This window comes from Hippocampus bargibanti, linkage group LG09 (genome assembly GCF_051943395.1).
Source record: "Hippocampus bargibanti isolate YZ-2025 linkage group LG09, ASM5194339v1, whole genome shotgun sequence".
Classification (NCBI taxonomy): Eukaryota; Metazoa; Chordata; class Actinopteri; order Syngnathiformes; family Syngnathidae; genus Hippocampus; species Hippocampus bargibanti.
In genome coordinates, this window is record NC_142742.1 from 3,512,171 (window position 1) to 3,532,981 (window position 20,811).

At 36.4% G+C, this 20,811-nt stretch overlaps 1 protein-coding gene across 2 annotated transcripts; it reads right to left on the reverse strand.

Annotated features, from left to right (window-relative positions):
• Nucleotides 1–479: 479 nt before the first annotated feature.
• On the reverse strand, nucleotides 480–20,322 carry vps39 (VPS39 subunit of HOPS complex). Of its 2 annotated transcripts, none has more exons than XM_089004950.1 (24): nucleotides 19,630–20,322; nucleotides 18,333–18,398; nucleotides 17,987–18,051; nucleotides 17,869–17,911; nucleotides 17,678–17,772; nucleotides 16,785–16,883; nucleotides 16,615–16,707; nucleotides 16,271–16,454; nucleotides 15,698–15,818; nucleotides 14,825–14,945; nucleotides 14,571–14,700; nucleotides 13,710–13,852; nucleotides 12,161–12,301; nucleotides 10,979–11,120; nucleotides 10,703–10,789; nucleotides 9,521–9,594; nucleotides 9,239–9,455; nucleotides 8,455–8,583; nucleotides 6,945–7,047; nucleotides 5,756–5,801; nucleotides 5,536–5,685; nucleotides 3,360–3,494; nucleotides 2,175–2,266; nucleotides 480–1,171 (listed from the first exon to the last, which is right to left on the reverse strand). In XM_089004950.1, exons 1-24 carry the CDS (start codon nucleotides 19,700–19,702, stop codon nucleotides 1,093–1,095), a joined length of 2,628 nt encoding a protein of 875 aa, XP_088861076.1. In that variant the 5' UTR covers nucleotides 19,703–20,322; the 3' UTR covers nucleotides 480–1,092. The 2 variants fall into 2 exon arrangements, with proteins under 2 accessions (XP_088861076.1, XP_088861077.1); XM_089004951.1 differs by having other exon boundaries at nucleotides 481–1,171; nucleotides 14,571–14,697; nucleotides 19,630–20,321.
• Between the last annotated feature and the right edge of the window lie 489 nt (nucleotides 20,323–20,811).

The window sequence follows — 20,811 nt, forward strand, 5'->3', positions numbered from 1 at the left end:
AATAGTCATAATAATAATAATAATAATGATCATCATCATCATCATAGTCATACTAATAATCATACTAGTCATAATAATAATATTAATAATAATTATCATCATCATCATAATAGTTATACTAATAATCATACTAGTCATAATAATAATAATAATAATAATAATGATAATAATCATAATCATCATAATAGTCATACTAATAAACATGCTAGTCATAATAATAATCATAATAATCATCATCATCATAACAGTCATAATAATAATAATTATCATCATAGTCATACTAATAATCATACTAGTCATAATAATAATTATTATTATCATCATCATCATCATAATAGTCATACTAATAATCATACTAGTCATAATAATAATATTAATAATAATTATCATCATCACCATAATAGTTATACTAATAATCATACTAGTCATAATAATAATAATAATAATAATGATAATAATCATAATCATCATAATAGTCATACTAATAAACATGCTAGTCATAATAATAATAATCATAATAATAACCATCATCATAACAGTCATAATAATAATCATAATCATCATAGTCATACTAATAATCATACTAGTCATAATAATAATAATTATTATTATTATCATCATCATCATAATAGTCATACTAATAATCATACTAGTCATAATAATAATCATAATAATCATCATCATAATAGTCATACTAGTAATAATAATAATAATAATAATAATGTTTCCTTCAAAGACTTTCCCGGGTTAAACATAATGTACAGTTGTGATTTATGGTATTTTAGGTAATAGCATGTCCCAAAAAAGAATACTAAACACGTCAACAAACATGATTCTTCATGCGAGCAGACAATGAACCACCTTGCGTACAATCTCGAGTCAGAAAAAGGCGTTAACAGTCAAATGTCCTCCATTTATGTCCGTGGCGTCCTTTTTACGTCATGATTATCGCTCTTCCTTTTGTTGTACGGCTACAAATGTCGACAAAAAAGAAGAGGGGAGGACATGGAAAGGCCACCGAGTTGGCTAAAAACAAAAAATTGGAGACTCTGATATTTTTTTTTTTGTGAAACAGGAGGACATGTTGGGATGTTACTCAGCGGGACAAGCGTTGCGGTCTTTGCAGCAGAAGTAGTGCACCACTACGCCATTGGGATATCTGGCAAACGCGCTGCGAGACACAGATGTTGTTTACATTGGACATCGTTTGAAAAACATTGCTGATAAAATAAGATTTTTTTCATCCACTAATGTTTCCAACAAGAATGCAAATGACCAACTTTGCATTTGACAGTTTTACAATACAGTGATACCTTGGCTTATGAACTTAATTGGTTCCAGGACAGAGTATGTAAGGCGAAAAGTGTGTATCCCAAAAAATAATTTCCCATGGGAAACCATTAAAATGAGAATAATCCGTTCCCAGGTCCCCATAAAACATAATTTTCTAATTTTCTAAGCCTTAAAAATACACAAAATATAACTTATTTTATGTGTAATAAATGTGCTATGGTATTGTAATTAAAGAAATAAACTGTACTATATAATAAAGTGGTTTTATTTAACTTTGTGATGGTCGTTGATGGCTTGAAGGAATGGAGTGACCGGTTTCATCAGCATTAAACACTTGATGAGGAACGTAGCCTTCTTCTTTCACCATCTTGAGGAATGATCCCTTGGAGGTGCTTTCTCTGCGATAATTTTACCTAGTTCCTCATCAATTGTGTTCTGTTTAGCTGGGTTGATAGCTTTTTGCATCAAGTGTACAGATGGCTTGTGCGGGTTGTTTGTGGAGCCTGATTGATGGGGTATTTTAACCTTGCAGTCTACATTCTGCCTTTGAACTATCAAAGTTGACACTCTCACTGTCTGCGTGTGTCTTTAATGTTTAACCCCTCCCCCTCCCTCCTCACTGCTGCGTTCTTGACCAATCACGTGGCTTTAACCGAAGACTGGGGGCGGGGAATAGAGGACAAAAACAAGCCGGCTGCCATTTTGTTGTGAGAATAACGGGCTTGTTCGCAAACGACACATCACTCATTGAGGCAGCTCCGTGTACGAAAAAAGTTTGTATGCCAATGTAAAATTTTCATAAATTTAACGTTCGTAAATTGAAAAGTTCGTAAGCCGAGGGGGTTCGCAAACCGAAAAATAAATAAATAAATACATCTTACCTAGTTCCGATCTTCTTCTTGCACACTCTGCACATCTTCTCTTCCGTGATGACGCATTTAATCTGCTGGTGAAATATGCGCTCTTCCTGCACCTGACAGACCAAAACAAAAACCGTGATTTTCAATTGTAACCCGGATTTTTTTATTTCGAGGAAGCAACAATGGATTCAAATTCATCAGTCGGACTTCTGTATGCTAAAAAAAAAACATTTCATTTTAAGGCCATAATGCGTAACCCGAGTTTGAAATGAAATTAACTCATTCACTGCCAGACGATATGCAAAAAAAGGTGTCCATTCCAGTGCCAGGGTTTTTGTCATTTTCACTGAAATTCCAGGACCCACAGAATATTGAGTTAATTCCTAAGCTAGATATGTCTGGAGTTATCTGAGCTTGAAATGGGGGCGGCTGTACAAAAGGCAAATGCTGTCACCTCGTGGAAAGGAAAAAAACATTGTCAGAGGTCTGACCAGCGCTTTACATTATGCACCCCCAGCAAGAAAAAAAAACAACCCGAACAAACTCGGGAATGGCGCTTCGCGTCACACTTTTCAAATCCCGAATAAATTCGGGAATGGCAGTGAATGAGTTAAACAGACCGTTAAAGAATTAATTAGATTCAAGGGGAAAATGTTTTTGTTTCTAAATGGAATAGATAATAATAATAATAATAATAATAATAATAATAATAATACATTTCATTTAGAAGTGCCTTTCAAAATTCTCAAGGACATTTTACAGTCATAGGATATTTTTTCTGTGGGTGAGCAGGGGCAGCCACATGCGCCAGCGTTCATTAAACCCGGAAGTCACGACCGGGTTCCGTTCCGACAAAACGGTCGTAAGTCAAACGGTCGTAAGTCCAGATAAAATAAATTGGTTCTGGAAGAAATTTCTTGACAAGAAAAATGTTGTAAGTTGAGACGTGTTTTCCATGTAAATGACCTAATCCGTTCCGAGCCCACCCAAAAAAATTCAGTTAACAAGGGAAAAAACATTGTCAGAGGTCTGACCATCGCTTTACCGGCACCCATGTAAGAAAAAAAAACCAAAAATTCAGGAATGGCGCTCCACGTCACATTTTCAATTCCCGAATCAATTCGGGAATGGCAGTGAATGAGTGAACAAGGGCGGGCGAACAACTTTTGAGAAGGTTCCAAACCGGAGAAGCAGGTCTACACTTACCCTGAGGAACTCCGCCTGCAGTAGACTCTTGAGCACCTGATTGCAGCGTTTCCCCCGAGCCTTCTCCTCGAGGACACTTTCCAAAAATCCTCGAATCTCGCGAATCTGAGTGTTGGCTGGCAGCAAGTTGATAGCCTATTATATGACTAACAATTAAAATCCGTATGGAATCTCGAATGACAATCGTGAATACAGACGATCCCCAATTTACAAACGAGATACGCTCTCGAATGGTCGTTTGTAAGGTGAATTTGTTTGTAAGTTGCTTCAGTGCTATACAGTGATACCTCGGCTTACGAACTTAATTGGTTCCCAGATAGAGTGTGTAAGGTGAAAAGTGTGTATCCCAAAAATTAATTTCCCATAGGAAACCATTAAAATGAGAATAATCCGTTCCCAGGTCCCCATAAAACATAATTTTCTACTTTATAATTTTCTAAGCCTGAGAACTACACAAAATATACCTTATTTTATGTGTAATAAATGTGCTATGGTATTATAATGAAATAAATAACAGTATAATAAAGTAGTTTTATTTACCTTTGTGATGGTCGTTGATGGCTTGATGGAATGGAGTGGCTGGTTTCATCAGCATTAAACACTTGATGAGGAACGTAGCCTTCTTCTTTCACCATCTTGAGGAATGAGCCCTTGTACGTGCTTTCTCTGCGATAATTTTATCTAGTTCCTCATCAATTGTGTTCTGTTTAGCTGGGTCGATAGCTTTTTGCATCAAGTGTACAGATGGCTTATTTGTGGAGCCTGATTGATGGGATATTTTAACCTTGCAGTCTACACTCTGGCTTTGAACTATAAAAGTTGAAACGAGTCCTGTCTCTTTCATGTTTAAAACCCCCCACCCTCTTCACTGATGCGTTCTTGACCAATCACGTGGCTTTAACCGAAGACTGGGAGCACGGAATAGAGGACCAAAACAAGCCGGCTGCCATTTTCTTGTTAGAACGGGCTCGTTCACGAACGAAACATCATTCATTGTGGCAGCTGCGTGTGTATCCCGAAAAATAGTTCGTATGCCAAGGTAAAATTTTAATAAATTTAACGTTCGTAAACCAAAAAAGTTCATAAGCCAAGGGGTTCGTAAACGGCGGTATCGCTGTATTTTGTATGGTACGTATGTTTAAGGCTTATATAGGTACACTTAATGGACAACCGACGTCACTTTTTTGTTTTTTAACTGACATCAGAAAAACGTTTTATCGCATCTAAAATACCCAAAACACGCAGTATGATATTTTTAGTCAAATGCAAAACACCAATAAAAATGACTTCAAGTGTCCAAAATCTGCAAAAAAATTGAGCTGCGAATTGGGCATTTTCAGAAAGTCCCGCCCCCAATTCGTGATGTCACACCAAGACATCTTGCATTGCTGGAGAATCAAAACAACGGCTTCAGATTCGGAGAATATGCTTTCTTGTTACACATCCAGTTATGAATATGATTCAAATAGTTCTGAAGAGGAAAGCATACATGTTTGCAATCGATTATATGTGCCATTTTGAGGCCACATTGGGGGAATATCTCTCACCCAAAAACAGGAGGCACAAAATGGCGACCTCAGTGGCCACCTCCGCTGCCATAGGCTGATACATTCCTTATATGGAGCTTGGACGCCCTCGTCTGGCGGCTTTTGGGTGCAACACGGTTCTCAGACCAAACGTACAGCAAAATACATTGCCGTGATGGAAGGACTGCTACAATGTGTCTTTTTTCAGTCAGGGGGCGGTCCTTTCGTGAAGTCACGTACGGACTCGTCACCAACTCAAAAACAAGATTTCCTGAATATTCAGAGTGAGTCTTAAAACGTAAAATATCGCTATATGCAGTGGAATCTTTTTAAAATACGCTCAGTAGAAGTCATTTGAAGCCATTTTACAAATTATGGACACAACTTGTCCAGAGACGTCAGTTGTCCTTTAAGGTTTATCTAAGTATGTTTAAGGCTTGTATAAGTAACCTGGATTGTTTTGTCCTGAAAAATAAACATTTAACATATATATGCTTGATAAACATATGTACATGTGCAATTGGACAAAATACTACATATATTACTACAAAAATGTTCACATGTACCATTGTTCGTAACTCTAATGTTCGTAAGTAGGGGAGCATCTGTAAAAACAAATATGGCGCCGTATATTCCATGCCAAGTTCTACCTTGGTGGTGTTAAGCTTGCTGTGGTGGAGCTCCAGGACCTGCAGAGCGGCCTGGAGGTTGGCCTGTGGTTCCGACAGCTCCATCTTGATAGGCCCTAGGCAGTGCGCGTCCGGGGGGGACAGGTACATCCTCAGCAGGGATAGATACACCTGCAGGGTGGAGGGGTGTGATTTTGCATTCTGGGAGTCCACGTCAAACTGAAACTGAAAACCAACTCACGTCTTTATCGGCATCCACGGAGCTGCTGTAATGGCTGTGACAGTATCTGTGGAGAATAATAATAATAATAATAATAATAATAATAATAATAATAAGACTAATACTACTACTACTAATAATAATAATAATAATATTCATAATCATACTAAAAATACTAATACTAAAAATAATAACATTATACTACTACTAATAATAATAACACTGCTACTACTACTAATAATAATACTAATAATAATATGAATAATAAAAATACTAATAACACTGATATTAGAAATACTATTACTACTACTACTACTACTACTACTACTAATAATAATAATAATAATAAAAATGCTAATCATAAAAACAAAATTATACTACTACTACTACTAATAATAATAACACTGCTACTCCTACTAATAATACTACTACTAATAATAATACTAATAATAAAACACTACTACTACTACTAATAATAATAATACTCATAATAATGCTAATAAAAACAATAAACTTATACTACTACTACTAATAATAATAACACTGCTACTACTAATAATAATACTACTACTAATAATAATACTAATAATAAAACACTACTACTACTACTACTAATAATAATAATAATAATAATAATACTCATAATAATGCTAATAAAAACAATAAAATTATACTACTACTAATAATAATAATAACACTGCTACTACTACTACTACTAATAATAATAATAATACTAATAATAAAACTACGACTAATATTAATACTAATAATACTGATAATAAAAATACTATTACGACTACTACTACTACTAACAATATTAATAATAATAAGTCAAAGTCAGCTTTATTGTCAAATATGCTAATATGCATGACATAATAATAATAATAATAATAATCATAATAATGCTACTATTACCAATAATACTGATAATACTAAAAATACTAAAAATAAAAATAAAATAATACTAATAATACTATTAAAACTACTTATACTACTACTAACTACTACTTCTAATAATAATAATAATAACACTGCTACTACTACTACTACTACTACTAATAATAATAATAATAATAATGATAATACTATTACTAATAGTAATAATACTAATACTAAAAATACTACTACTACTACTATAATAATATTAATAATGATAATAATAATCATCATCATCATCATATTTCTACAATGTGTGTGCATGCAAGCTCACTCCTCAGCCATGCGGGTGTCCTTCAGGATGTGCACATAGATGAAGAGAGCCTGCTTGTGCTTTCCCATGCGGCCCAGGAGGAGGGCACGTTCCTCCAGGAGACCTTTTGAGAGATCAGACAGATCGTCACTGTCGGGTAGCAAAAATGAACAAATAAACAAACAACAAATAAATAAATACATACATAAATAAATACATAAATAAATGCAATTCCTTACATTGCAAAATAATTATTCATAAAGAAAAAAAAAATAATGCCTAGCGACCACTGCAAGCCCTTTTTTTGTCTGCGGATTGCTTTTTTTTGGATGGTGAAGAGATGAATGAAAACCCCCCAAATTTTGCAGAAATGGTTTGGCCCAAAAAAAAAAGACAATTCATACAACCATCTTCAAACTTTGGCCGTTACATCTAATGTTCAAGATGAAATGTTCTTCAAAATGTTTGCAAAAGTATGTGTTTTTTTTTTTTTTGGGGGGGGGGGGGGGTTGTAAATGTGGGTAAAAAAACTAAAAACATTTCTGATGGAGAATAAGAAGTTATCATATTTAAAAGTTTCATGCTGTTATATGCTTAGTCAACATGTGTGACTCGAATACACAATTGAAGCACAGACAACCTGGGGTCAATCTAAGGTCAACAGACAGTTTGTTAAACTGTCATCTTCATCTAGGAGATCTGGCCTTGGACAGAATTTAGAACTTGGGAAACTCCTGTATCACCGAAGCAAATTTACGACTTGAAACTCCTTCACAGGAAGAGCTCATTAGCCAGGTTACAAATTTATCAGTTCACGGAAAAGACAATGTTTTATTGCTTACAGCTGTTCGTGCTTATAACTCAAGAGGTGTGGTATTCTAATCAAGAAAACTATGTTTTACTAATGTATCACTTTAATTTGCATATACTCTCAATAAATAGCTTGGCAGAGGGCTGCAGAATTCAGGCGTCTGTCATGAATGGCTACGTCTCCTGACGGCAGTAAAGACAATCTTTCTGGTTTCGAGTCTTTGTCCACAGTGTCCGATCGAACATCTCTGATAGTTTCATATATATCCGGCATTGTATAAAAATCCCAGTTTTAGAGATTTCTTGTGGAAGCTCGCAAATGTCCCCATTGTGGGACGAATAAAGGTTTTCTGATTTCTGAATGCAAAAAAAGAAAAGGCAAAATAGAGCTTCCTAAATTTTTTTTGACAGTGCTTCAAAAAAAATGGAGAAGCATCTGTGAAAAACAGATGACCATTTTTCGTCACTGCTCTATTGAACGTTTTGTAAACCGAAAGTCCAATATTCGGTGAGTTCTGCAATTTGAGTGAAAATGACAAAAACCCTGGCACAGGAGTGAGACATTTTTGCACATCGTCTGGCAGGTGATGAGTTGAAAACCTCCAAGACAGATTGAGGTAAAAAAATAAAAACAATCTCAAGCATGAAATATTGAAAATATTTCACCATATTGGACATTTCCGATCAGCATTTTTAAATGACAAATTTTAGCTCTGCTTACCGTCAAAAGGAAAGTCACTGATGAGTTGCGCCGGCTGGTAACTGCTGGAAATATCCAGAAAGGACAGCAGCTTGTTTCGAAACTCTCCTAACTCGCCTTGCTCCATCCCCGCTGGCACAGCCGCCACCCCTGTCATGAAATTACATTAATATTAAACAAACAAACAAAAACATAATTTATCATACTAGCGGGCCTCAATCTGCAGTACATATGCACCTAAAAGCTAGCAATCACGCATTTGACGACAATAAGGTTAAAATCCAAAGAAAATAGATGGTTTGAAAGGGGAGTAAAAGAAGCTATTTTCATAAAACAGCAAAAACCTTCACTAAATGGCCATGGTGGGGTGAGATTCAATTTGGATCGTTCCTACAACCGACTTCTTTGGCAACATAGGCTGAGTTATGCTGATGAGGTGATACCAGATCAAATGGGGTAATCAGGCCAGTCGTAGACCCCATATTCAGGCAGGACAATAGAAGTAATCAGTCAGGACAATAGAAGTAATCAGTGTAGCCGTAGGGAGTAGTCCTCTGCTCTCCGCAACCTGAAAGCAGGGACCAATCATAGCAGTGTCTGGCAGCGCCACGTCTGGACAGTAGGGATACATATAGGGCCAAAACTACCGGCAAAAGATTTTATTTGCTGACGAAGCCTCTTGGATAACAAGCGAAACGTCCGACACCTTCAAAGAAGTACAGATGACGGCTGAAGAAACTTTTTCAACGATAGTAATTTAACTTATTGATTGTGTATCAATTGTTTGAAGTGTTCGGACTGACACCTTCGGGCAGCGAGTTCAGGTAGTACTTCATCAGGCCTTGGACTCTCTCCAGGTAGAGTTGAATGAGGGTGTTATGAAATTCAGGGCCCTTGTCGTCCCACACGTATATGATATGTTCCAAATATGGGATGGCCAGTTCCTTAAAACCGTCTTTCAGGAAGCTGAGCACTTTGTCTCGCGGCAACGTTTCCACCTCGGTTAGGTCCTCCGTGAAGATCTGTGAGCAGAGAATCTTTGTGGAGATTTGAAGGAATCAAAAAAGTGCCTTCAGTAAAAACGTACCTTCAGTCCTTCTTCAGGGCAAATTTTTAGCACCCAAGGGGAGAACTCGAAGATCATGCCCAGATTTTCAACTCCTGCGTGACGGAAATCAGGGTTTATAAATAAAAAAATAAAAAATAACACACACAATAACAATAATAATAAAAAAAAAACATAACAATAAAAAAAATAACAATTACAAATTAAGAACAATAATAATAACAACAATAACAATAAATTTCATTTCTAAGCGCCTTTCAAAACTCTCAAGGTCACTTTGCAGTCACAGGATCAGTTTTTTACTGTGGGTGAGCAGCGGCAGCCACACGCGCCAGCGTTCACTCAACCCGGAAGTAACTCAAAGAGAAAGCTAGCTAGCAATAATAATAATAATAATAATACTTTTATTTCTAAGCGCCTTTCAAAACTCTCAGGGACACTTTACAGTCATGGGATAAGAACTTTTTTTTTTTTGCGGGTGAGCAGCGGCAGCCATTCGCGCCAGCGTTCACTCAACCTGGAAGTAACACAAACTCACACCACAAATGTGAGCGTGTATTTGGACAAATTATATAATACAATTCGATACATGCTAATTGACATAGCGCTTTCACAACAGCTGCACTTCACATAATAGTCAACACAAAGCAAAATAATAAACACAGCAGGCACATAAAAATACATATGCATAAAGTTAATTTTCTAGATCACCGTTTTCAAACAGGCAAGGTCAAATTGTCTAAATATTGACGCTTCAAGATCAATATGTTGATTTGATTGATGCCTGTCATGTGGTTGACTGTTTTAATACTTTGTAAAAATAAATAATATAAATAAAGGTTGCCGAACGGACCGGTGGACAAGTGGTGTTATCCTGTCGACCACGTGATGCAGAGGTTGTGGATTCGATCCCAGCTCTGGCCTTCCTGTGTGGCATTTATATATTTTCCTCATGTCTGTGTGGGTTTTCTGCGGGTATTCCGCTTTCCTCCCACATTCCAAAAACATGCGTGGCAGGCTGATTGAACACTCAAAATTTCTCCTCAGGCGTGATTGTGAGCATTGTTCCTTCCTGTGTGCCTTGCGATTAGCTAGCGACCGGTTCAGGGTGTCCCCGAAGTCACCTGGGATAGACCCCAGGACCCCCTGCACGACCCTCTGAATCGGAAAATCAGATAGACGAATGGTAACTAAAACGCTTACCTAGCCTCTGGAGGTACTGCACGGTGCGCTCATGGCCCTTCAGAGGCGAGTTGGCCTTAGTGGATTGGTCCAGAAGAACCTGTAGAGCTGATGTGAGGAGGAACAAGAATAACGCAAGATATGACGTTGATCCAAAATGGAAGCGCTGCGACATCTGCTTGTCATTACACGGCTAACTACGTCTCATTAATACAGATGGTTGGAATCAGCATCCAAGCGTCAAGGGGGGGGGGGGGGGGGGGGGGAAATGAGGTGACATGCCGTCACGCGACGTACCTTTCTGGTGGAGGCCTTTCTTCTCATAAAGAATGATGAGCTCGCTGTACTTGTGCGCCTTCTTGAGGACGTACTCGCTCTCTTCGATATGGCAGTGGTTGTTTTCCAGGCGCAGGAGGGGCGAAACCAACGCCACGTTTGTCTGGCGACACACAACAACAAACAAATGAGTACATTGTTAGATAGCTAGATAGCTAGCTAGATAGTTAGATAAATAGCGAGATAGAAAGCCAGATAGCTAACTAGATAGATAGATAGATAGATAGATAGATAGATAGATAGATAGATAGATAGATAGATAGATAGATAGATAGATAGATAGATAGATAGATAGATAGATAGCAAGTGAGATAGCTAGTTAGTTAGATACATAGTTAGCTAGATCGCTATATAGACAGATAGCTAGATAGCCAGATAGATAGCTAGCAAGCTAGATAGATAGCTTGATAGATAGTGAGAAAGCTAGCCAGCTAGCTAGATAGCGAGATAGCTAGATAGAGTTAGATAGCAAGCTAGATAGATAGCTAGATAGATAGTGAGATAGATAGCCAGCTAGCTAGATAGCGAGATAGATAGATAGCTAGATAGAAAGCTAGATAGAAAGCTACATAGCTAACTAGACAGATAGCTAGTTAGCTAGATAGCTAGCTAGATAGTTAGCTAGATAGACAGATAGCTAGATAGACAGACAGCTAGATAGATAGATAAAGTTAGGCTGGTTTTCAATTTAATTTATTGAACTAAATTTTTTAAAAATAGAAATCAGCGAGTGAAAACAAGGTAGTGAGGAGAGTTTTGAAAGGTGCTTATAAATGAAATGTATTATTATGATGATGATGATGATTATTATTATTATTATTAATAAAAGATTTGAATAAGCCTGTTTTTGTTCAAACTAGCTAGCTAAAATGCTACGTTGAAGAAAAAAAAAAACACTTCAGCCAAGAAGGTAAATACATAAAGATCATTTCTGTCAATTACTTCCTCTTATCGGCTCCCTCTTTTATTTATTGTATCACTCATGGGTCTAAGATTTTGGGAAAAAAAAAACAGATTGGGGAAGATAATGTAAGAACACGCTCGGTCGACTTTGTGCGTTTCACCTCCCGGAGTTGAACATGTTTGAGGTGACATCTTTGACCTATTTTCACAGAGCAAAAATATGGAAATCAGATTTCTTACGTGCAAGTAGCACTTTAGCAGTGTGGTGTCGATGATCTGCAGCAACTTCTTGCGGCTTTTAATGGTGGGCGTACCCTCCATGAGCGGCGAAGTGGTGGACGGGTCCGAGTCGTTGAGCTGTTTCACCAAGTGGCTGCGTTTCTGCCGGACGGGACGGATGGAATGACAACCAGTCAGAAGTGATGGACATTTTTTTTTGGTAAAATCTACATTTTTAAAGATTCTTTTTGCCTGCGTTGACAAAAGAAAAGCACAATTTCCTTATTTTTAGTTATTTATCGGATTGGATATACATGCACCTTTATTTGTCTTGCAGTGGGGAAATTTACATTTGACAGCAGCAAAGTTATGAAATGAATAGGAAAGGAAAGAAAGAAGTAGAAAACAAAATGCAGGAGCTGCTGGAAAGGCAGCCACTCCCGCGGCGCCATCTTGAAGTAAAAAAATAAAATAAAATAAAACTAAACAGCAAATGACATGACAACACAAAGACACAGGGTCATTCATTCTTCAGCACTTGCTGTACCCTCTTTGTGACACGAAGCAGTTCTAGATGAAAGAGTTTATTTTAACTCATTCACTGCCAGACATGAGCAAAAATATGTCCACTCCAGTGCCAGGGTTTTTGTCATTATCACTCGAATTCCAGGACCCACAGAAAATTGAGTTTTAGGACGACAAAAACATTCAATACAGCGTTAAAAACCTTAATAATAATACATTTCATTTATAAGCGCCTTTCAAAACTCTCAAGGACACTTTACCGACAGAGGATAAGTTTTTTTGCGGGTGAGCAGCGGCAGCCACACGCGCCAGTGTTCACTCAACCCGGAAGTAACTTAAATCGATAGAAAGCTAGCTAGCTAGCCAATCGACAGCCAATAGATACCTAGCTCGATAGCCAGCCAGCTAGATAGTGAATAGCTAGCTAGCTCGATAACTAGCTAGATAACCAGCCAGATAGCTAATAGATAGCAAGTAGCTAGCAAATGGTAATAATAATAATAATAATAATAATAATAATAATAATAAATTTCATTTATAAGTGCCACAGGATCACAGGTCACAGGATACATTTTTCTGTGGGTGAGCAGCGGCAGAACATTGAGTTTTCGGACAAAATGAACATTCAGTACAGCATTAGAAACCTTAGACTCTCTTCTTTCATCAGAAAGAAAATGAGTTAATTCCTAAATCATATGGGTCTGGAGTTATACGAGCTTGAAATGGGGGCGGCCGTACAAAATACCAAAACATTGGTTTATATTGCACGTTAACAACAGCTGAAGCTGGAACAAAGCGTTAACATGGAAAAAGGGGAAATGCTGCCCCCTTGTGGAAAGAAAAAAAACACTGCCAGAGGCATTGGCCAGTGCTTTATCGGCACCTAAGCATGAAAAAACAAAACCCGAACAAATACGGGAATGGCGCTCTCCGTCACACTTTTCAATTCCCGAATAAATTCGTGAATGGCAGCGAATGAGTTAATTGTGGTAAATCACTGAACTTAGCATCGCCGTTACTAGCATAGCGAACTCAAAAGACAAACCTGGGTGATGTAATCGATGAGTGCCAAGTGAGCCTTTTCCAGTTCCACCCCGGATAGCGCAGGAAGAGGATTGGGATAATGCAGCTGCCTGCGGTAATCGGATGGCAGCAGGTCAGGGTACAGGCCAATCACGTGAGTTGGATCTGCGCAGAGGGATTTTTATTTTATATTATTGTAATTGTAATTTTATTTCATTTATTATTTTAATTTTTTTATGTGGGAAAACCGCACCCCAAAAAGAAAACAATAAATAAATAATAATAATAATAATAATAATACATTTCATCATTTCATCTCTAAATGTCACTTTACAGTCACAGGATAAGTTTTTCCGTGGGTGAGCAGCGGCAGCCACACGCGCCAGCGTTCACTCAACCCGGAAGTAACTCAAATAGATAGCAAGCTAGCTAGCTAGATAATAGATTGATAGCTAGATAGCTATGTAGCGAATAGCTAGCTAGTTTATAGATAGCAAATAGATAGCTAGGTAGTTAAGTTTTTCCATGTAAATGACCTAATCCGTTCCAAGCCCACACAAAAATCACTTTTTTTTCTGTGGGTGAGCAGCGGCAGCCACATGCGCCAGCGGTCACTCAACCGGGAATAAAAAGGACAACCGACACCTCCGGACAAGTTGCGTCTATAATTTGTAAAGTCACTTCAAATGACTTCGACTGAGCGTATTTTACAAAGATTCCACCGCATATCGCTATATTTTACGTTTTAAGACTGGCGCTGAATATCCAGGAAGTCTTGTTTTCGAGTTGATGACGATGCCTGTCGTGACGTCACGGAGGGAACGCCCCTGACCGAAAAAGCGACACACAGTGCATTTTGAGGCACTTTTCAAGTCTGACGTACCTGTACCCAGTTTGGCAAAAACCTGCATGGAGTCATCAAATCGCTTCTGGCAAAACAGATTGAAGGCGTACAAATTTTGGATGTGATGGACTTGCTGTTTCTTGTCACCGTCCGAATCGTCTTTCATCTTCTGGCAGGAAGGAGAAGCGGGGGGAAAAAAACAACAAAAGAACCAAAAAACAAAACTGAATTCAACTGGGAGCATTTTTTTCATTTTATTTATTTATTTATGTATTGATTTATTTTTCTCTCACCGCTAGCTGAAGAGCAAGTTCAAACTGCTTGTCCTCGAGCAGCTGCCGGATCTGCGTGGCGATGGAGACGGGCACCAGGCGCCACACGAAATGGTTGCTGGCCACGTACACGACGTCTGGTCTAAGAAACGACAAATACAATCATATAAGATGAAAAAAATACATCAAATTTAATATATTGTAGATAAATAAATAAATAAATAAATAAATAAGAATATAATGGGGATAAATAAATAAATAATAAATAAACAAATTAGCAGATAAATAAAACTATGAATAAATAAATACATAAAATAAGAAAATAAATTACAATAAAATACAATTAAATACAAATAAAATAAAGTAAAATAAAATGTAATAAACTAAATAAACTAAATAATTAATATATTTAAGATAGATAAATAATTAAATAATAAATAAACAAACAAGCAGATAAATAAAAAAATAAAAAATATATAAAATGAGATAAAATAAAATACAAATTAAATGTAATTAAATTTAATTTTAAATTTAATTACATTTATTACATTAAATAAAAATAAAATAAAGTAAAAAAAATGGAATATATTTTAAATCGTATATTTTAGACAAATAATTAAATAATAAATAAACAAATGAGTAGATAAATAAAAATATAATCAAAAAAGAAAAGAAAAGAAAGTAAAATAAAGCAAAGTAAAGTGACTGTAAAGTGTCCTTGAGAGTTTTGAAAGGCGCTTATAAATGAAATGTATTATTATATTATAAAGTAAAATAAAACAAATAAAAGATACATCAATAAAATAAAATAAAATAAAATAAAATAAAATAAAATAAAAATTGTTGATGCTGGTATGATGTTCTGGACAGCTTTGTTTTTGTGGTGTAACATACCCGGCGGACGTGATGAAACGAGGTCTCTGCAGTTCCATGCTCTGCACCAGCAGCCGAGGCTCCAAAGTCCGGATCTCCACATGGCGCGGCAGCACCGCGATGATGTACGGGGATTGGTGCTCTGTGTACAAATAGAGTTCTGGTTAGCCGCTAGCACTTACCACTCAAACATGATAAAGCGCTGGTCAGACCTCCGGCAATGTTTTTTTTTCTCCCCTTCCACGAGGGGGCAGCATTTGCCTTTTGTCCATGTTAGCGCTTTGCTACACCTTCAGCTGTTGTTAAAGCGCTATATAAATCAATATGTATGTATTGTATTTTGGACAGCCGCCCCCATTTCAAGCTCATATAACTCCAGACCCATGTAACTTAGGAATTAAATCTTTTTTTCTGATTAAAAAAAGAGAGTCTAAGGTTTCTTACGCTGCATTGAATATTTATGTAGTCCTAAAACTCAATATTCTGTGGGTCCTACAATTTGAGTGAAAATGACAAAAACCCTGGCACTGGAGTGGACACATTTTTGCACATCATCTGGCAGTGAATGAGTTAAGTGTACTGATGTCTTCTCACCCATCGCTATGGGGATATCGGTCCAATTCAAGGCGCACTTCTGGGTGCAAACGCCTTCCTCGTTCAACACCACCGTGAGGTGGTCCTGCCCGACGGCGACCTTTCCGTCGGACAGCGGGGTGACCAGCGGTTCCAGTTGTTTGCCGGTAGGAAAGAGCTCCTTAATGGTCCCCCGTCCGTCCATCTGGGGACAGATATGTCACATAATAACAAGCTTGGAGACTGTTTTTTTTTTTTATTTATCAAAAGAGCATTCATTTTTAATGAAAGAAAAATGTGGATATTTTAATCAGATTTTTCTCACCCCTAATGGACACAATGGAAACAGGTTTAAATCCACATACCCGAATGAGGCAATAATCTCTTTTGAAGCCGACGCAGATGGAGTTCTCGCACCAGGCCATAGACTTTGGAATATCCGGAGCACCAAAGTCACCCTTAGGGATGAAAATTAAAAAAAAGACAGGTTGGAAAAGAATCTAAAACAGATCGCTGAGATATTTCATGGCTTTACCAGCAGCTCATGGAACTCTCGATCCTTCCAGTAGTACATCTGCAGCTTCTTCTTTACGGCAACACACATTCGCAGCGTCTCTTCTCCTGAGCTGCTTTGCTGGAAAACAAAAGGATAAAACGGCATAATTGGACAACAAATAAATAAATAAATAAATTAAAAAAAAAAGATAATAATAATAATTATTATTATCTATTTTTTAATATTTTAACATTAATATTTATTATAATATTTTAATATTAATAATAATAATAATAATTGTATTATTATTATTATAACTTTATAATTGGCCATTAGAAAAAAATGCAAATAATAATATTATAATTTGTCATTATAAAAACAAAACAAACAAATATAATAATAATACTACTACTAATACTAATAATAATAATGTTATAATTGGTCATTATACAAATAAGAAAATAATAATTTTAGAATTGGTCATTAAAAAATAATACAACAACAATAATAATATAATTTGTTATTATAAAAACAAAACAAACAATACTATAATCATAATATTTTTTTAATTGGTCATTATAAAAATAATAATAATAATTTATAAAAAAAGGATACAAATAATAATAATATTATAATTGTACTTTATAAAAAAAAGAATACAAATAAGAATAATATTTTTAGAATTGGCTATTAAAAAAAACAAACATAATAATAATAATAAAATTGGTCATTATAAAAACAACAACAAAATAACAATAATAATAATCATAATAAGAAAAATAACAATAATAATTATTATTATTAATAATAATAAGAAAAATAACAATAATAATAACAACAATATTAATACTAATGCTAATACCAATAACAATAATAATAATAATAATAATAATAATAATAATAATAATAATAATAATAATAATTTGACCAACCTGGAGGTCGCATACAAAGAGTGTGGCTCCCTTGGCTTTAGACACCACAGTGATCTGCTGGAATGTCAGCAGGTCGTGGACGTGGATGTTGTTCTCTGCGGCAAAATGTCGACAAAGTGTGAGGAAAAAAATGAGTTGTACAAAGTACACAGGGAGAAATTCAAAATGGAAGGTCGGGGAGGGCGTCTTACCCAGAAGACTGACAAGTATTTTGTACTGCGCGACGACGTAGAGCTATGACACGGGGGGGCACAGGGTGAAAATCAACATCCAGTATTGTTGGTCTACTTGTTGAAGCTCATCACTTACCTGCTGGATCTTCTTGGAAAAGTTTTTGTTGGATTTCTCAAGCGTGACTTCGAAGAGATTGGTGGCTAGGAGGAGAAAAATCAATGCAAGCAAACAAGATTTGTTGTTTGATTTTTTTAATTTATGTTGTTAGCAGGGTTAAAATAAACAGTTGATTGACAACGTTGAATAGCTTTTGCTTTATGGCAACGGGAATGAACGGTTCCAAGTTGGAGGGGGAAAAAAAATGAATCCAAATTTAATCACAATCATCTTTATTGCCAAGTATGTAGAACACACAAGGAATTAGTCTCCGGTATAACACGCTGCACTAGTATCATCAAAATCACCAGTGTAATATTCCTACCTGGATCCTTTCTAATCCGGTACAAAAGAAGATGTCCAGGCTTGGTACCGACAAGCAGCCAGTCCTCTGTGGGAAGAAAGCAAGACCACCTTTGGTCATTTCACTGCTACAGTGACCTATATTCCACCACGATTGTTTCGGTCCAGTGAACCGAGCGCACTCTGTACTCGCAGTCGTATATCATTGCATTTTTGTGAAGTACGTAATCGTTTTTCATGGGATTTTCCAAGATATGCAGTTTACGATGACGTATTACACGTTTCCCTCCATGCTGGTTCTTGAAATTTCTGAATACGACAACGAGAAAAAAAATGGACTGGTTTACTCTCCTTTTGCTAACACTGCAGTTTATAAAGTTGAGTAAGTTGTATTTTTATAACTCATAGAAGTGGTAGAATATATATTTTTCTCCATAACTACCAAGTTTCAAGCAAAAAGAAGCATTAGCATATATATTTCTAGAGCTCACAATTTTCTTTCCTAGTATTCAGTGACAGCCATTTTTGATTTCTGACAAAAATCTGCCTGCATTCAATCGTTGATATTTGATCATTTATATTTTGAAAAATTTCTTGTGTTGTCTGTTCTTGTTTAAAATTTCGAAAGCTTTCCAATGGTACCTTACTCGTTAAGATCTGCCAAAAATTAAGAAAGTTATGACAGTTTAAACTATAATAAATAACTCATAGTTTCATTGTTTTAACTGTGTAATTAGAGGCAGAAAATCCCCTCATATTTCGACAATTTAAAAATCCATTATTTCCTTATTATTTGTCATAGAACAATAATCTATACATCATTTGAAAGCTATTTAAAGGCACTTATATATTAGAAAATGTGTGATGAATTATTATTGAAAAATGTCACATCGCTAAGGTATGGCAAATTAATTTCTTTTGACTGAAATTTCCAGCCTACACAGCATAGGTAAATTATCCATAAGAGGACCATGATTTTACTTTTTTTTAACTAATTCAGATCGTTTTAACCAGCTTTTCGAGCAGCTTTGTGCGTTTTATGGCTGTCCCGAACGACTTTTTTTTTAAGAATAGATTACCCTATCGATACAATTTGTGACATTTTTTATTGAAGTGAAGATTAGAAACCTCGTGAAAATGGAAGAATTTATATTTAGACAATTAATGTTACTATGGATCCACTCTTTAAAAAAAAATAGATCTAGCTCTTCCAGAAGAACCGTGGTATCCACGGTTCTTCTGGATGAGCTAAAGGTGTCTTATCCACTGAATAATAAACACTTTCGAACTCAAATCAAGCACCTTTCGTTCGGACTCACCCCAGGCCGCCATACAGTCAATTTGGAGAGGGAGCTTCTCCAAAATCGGTACCGGCTCGTAGGCGTCGTGCATCTTGACTCACAAAGGGGTCGCCTCGGTGGTTCCAAGCCGCAATTGAGTCGACGTTCGACGGCCGAGTGATCCACTCAGTGGCCGCTAGTCACGGTGGTGGTAGCGGTGGCGCAGCCTTCATGAACCAACCTGGGTGGTTTATCCTTCACGAACACACGGGAGTAATTTTTGAATATCAAAAACGCACGCATAAAAAGACAAAACAACAAGGCAGTATTTATTTTGAGAGTCAAACTATATGCAAAAAAATCTAAACAACTGTTAGCACGTCAGCTAAGAAGTTGTGAAAATTACATCGCCTCCTTCCACACAAACTGTTACATAAAGTCCGGCCACGAACTTATATCCTAAACTACAATCACGAGTGAAAAACACTGTCAATAACGTCAATAAAAAAGGAAGCCGGACTAATGTTGTTAGCTAGCTAGTTAGCCACATTAGCTTGAAGCTATTTCCTCCAGACTTCAGCTGACTGGAAGCAGCACGTGACTCGCGTCACAATTCGCTCACGAGGAGCGAATTAAAGACACAATCCATACACATGAGCTGGTTTTGACACCAATATGTTGTCAATTTTTGGAATATGTAGGACCACCAAATCTTAAAAATGCTGCTTATTTGGTGTTTTCGTTAGTTGTGTGGAAACTGGAAAGACAAGATTTAAAAAAACATGTCGCGATAAGTAACGGAAACCGGAAATACCGTGTAGTCAATTTATTGTGAAAGAAACGATTACCATGTACTATGTTTATTAGGATGAAAACGCTTTTTTGTTTTTAGTATTTTCTTATCACCGCTGTCCCAATAAGATCAAAATGTTAACTGCATTTTATTTTTTACGTACTGTTGCACATTTAGTGCGATTTGCTTATCTAAGAGGGCATTTCAATACACACGAAAGAACTGAATGTGCTTCACATGGGTGGAAAAATGTTGATTTTATATAATTTACAATTGGGGGAACTTCACTTGTATTGTCAGTTGACTCCATTTGCGTGTCGCAATGCATCACGTTTGCTTTGAACTTTGGGTTCCAGTTATTGACCCGTTTGCTGATCTAGTACACTATTTAATCATTTTTTTGGACTGCTTTATCCTCAGAAGGGTCA

Coding starts and splice junctions, on each gene's coding strand:
- vps39 (XM_089004950.1), bottom strand. CDS start 19,702: ATGCACGACGCCTACGAGCCGGTACCGATTTTGGAGAAGCTCCCTCTC. Junction 18,052..18,332: donor CCGGATTAGAAAGGATCCAG/GTAGGAATATTA, acceptor TTCTCCTCCTAG/CCACCAATCTCTTCGAAGTC. Junction 16,708..16,784: donor GAGAGTTCCATGAGCTGCTG/GTAAAGCCATGA, acceptor TTCATCCCTAAG/GGTGACTTTGGTGCTCCGGA.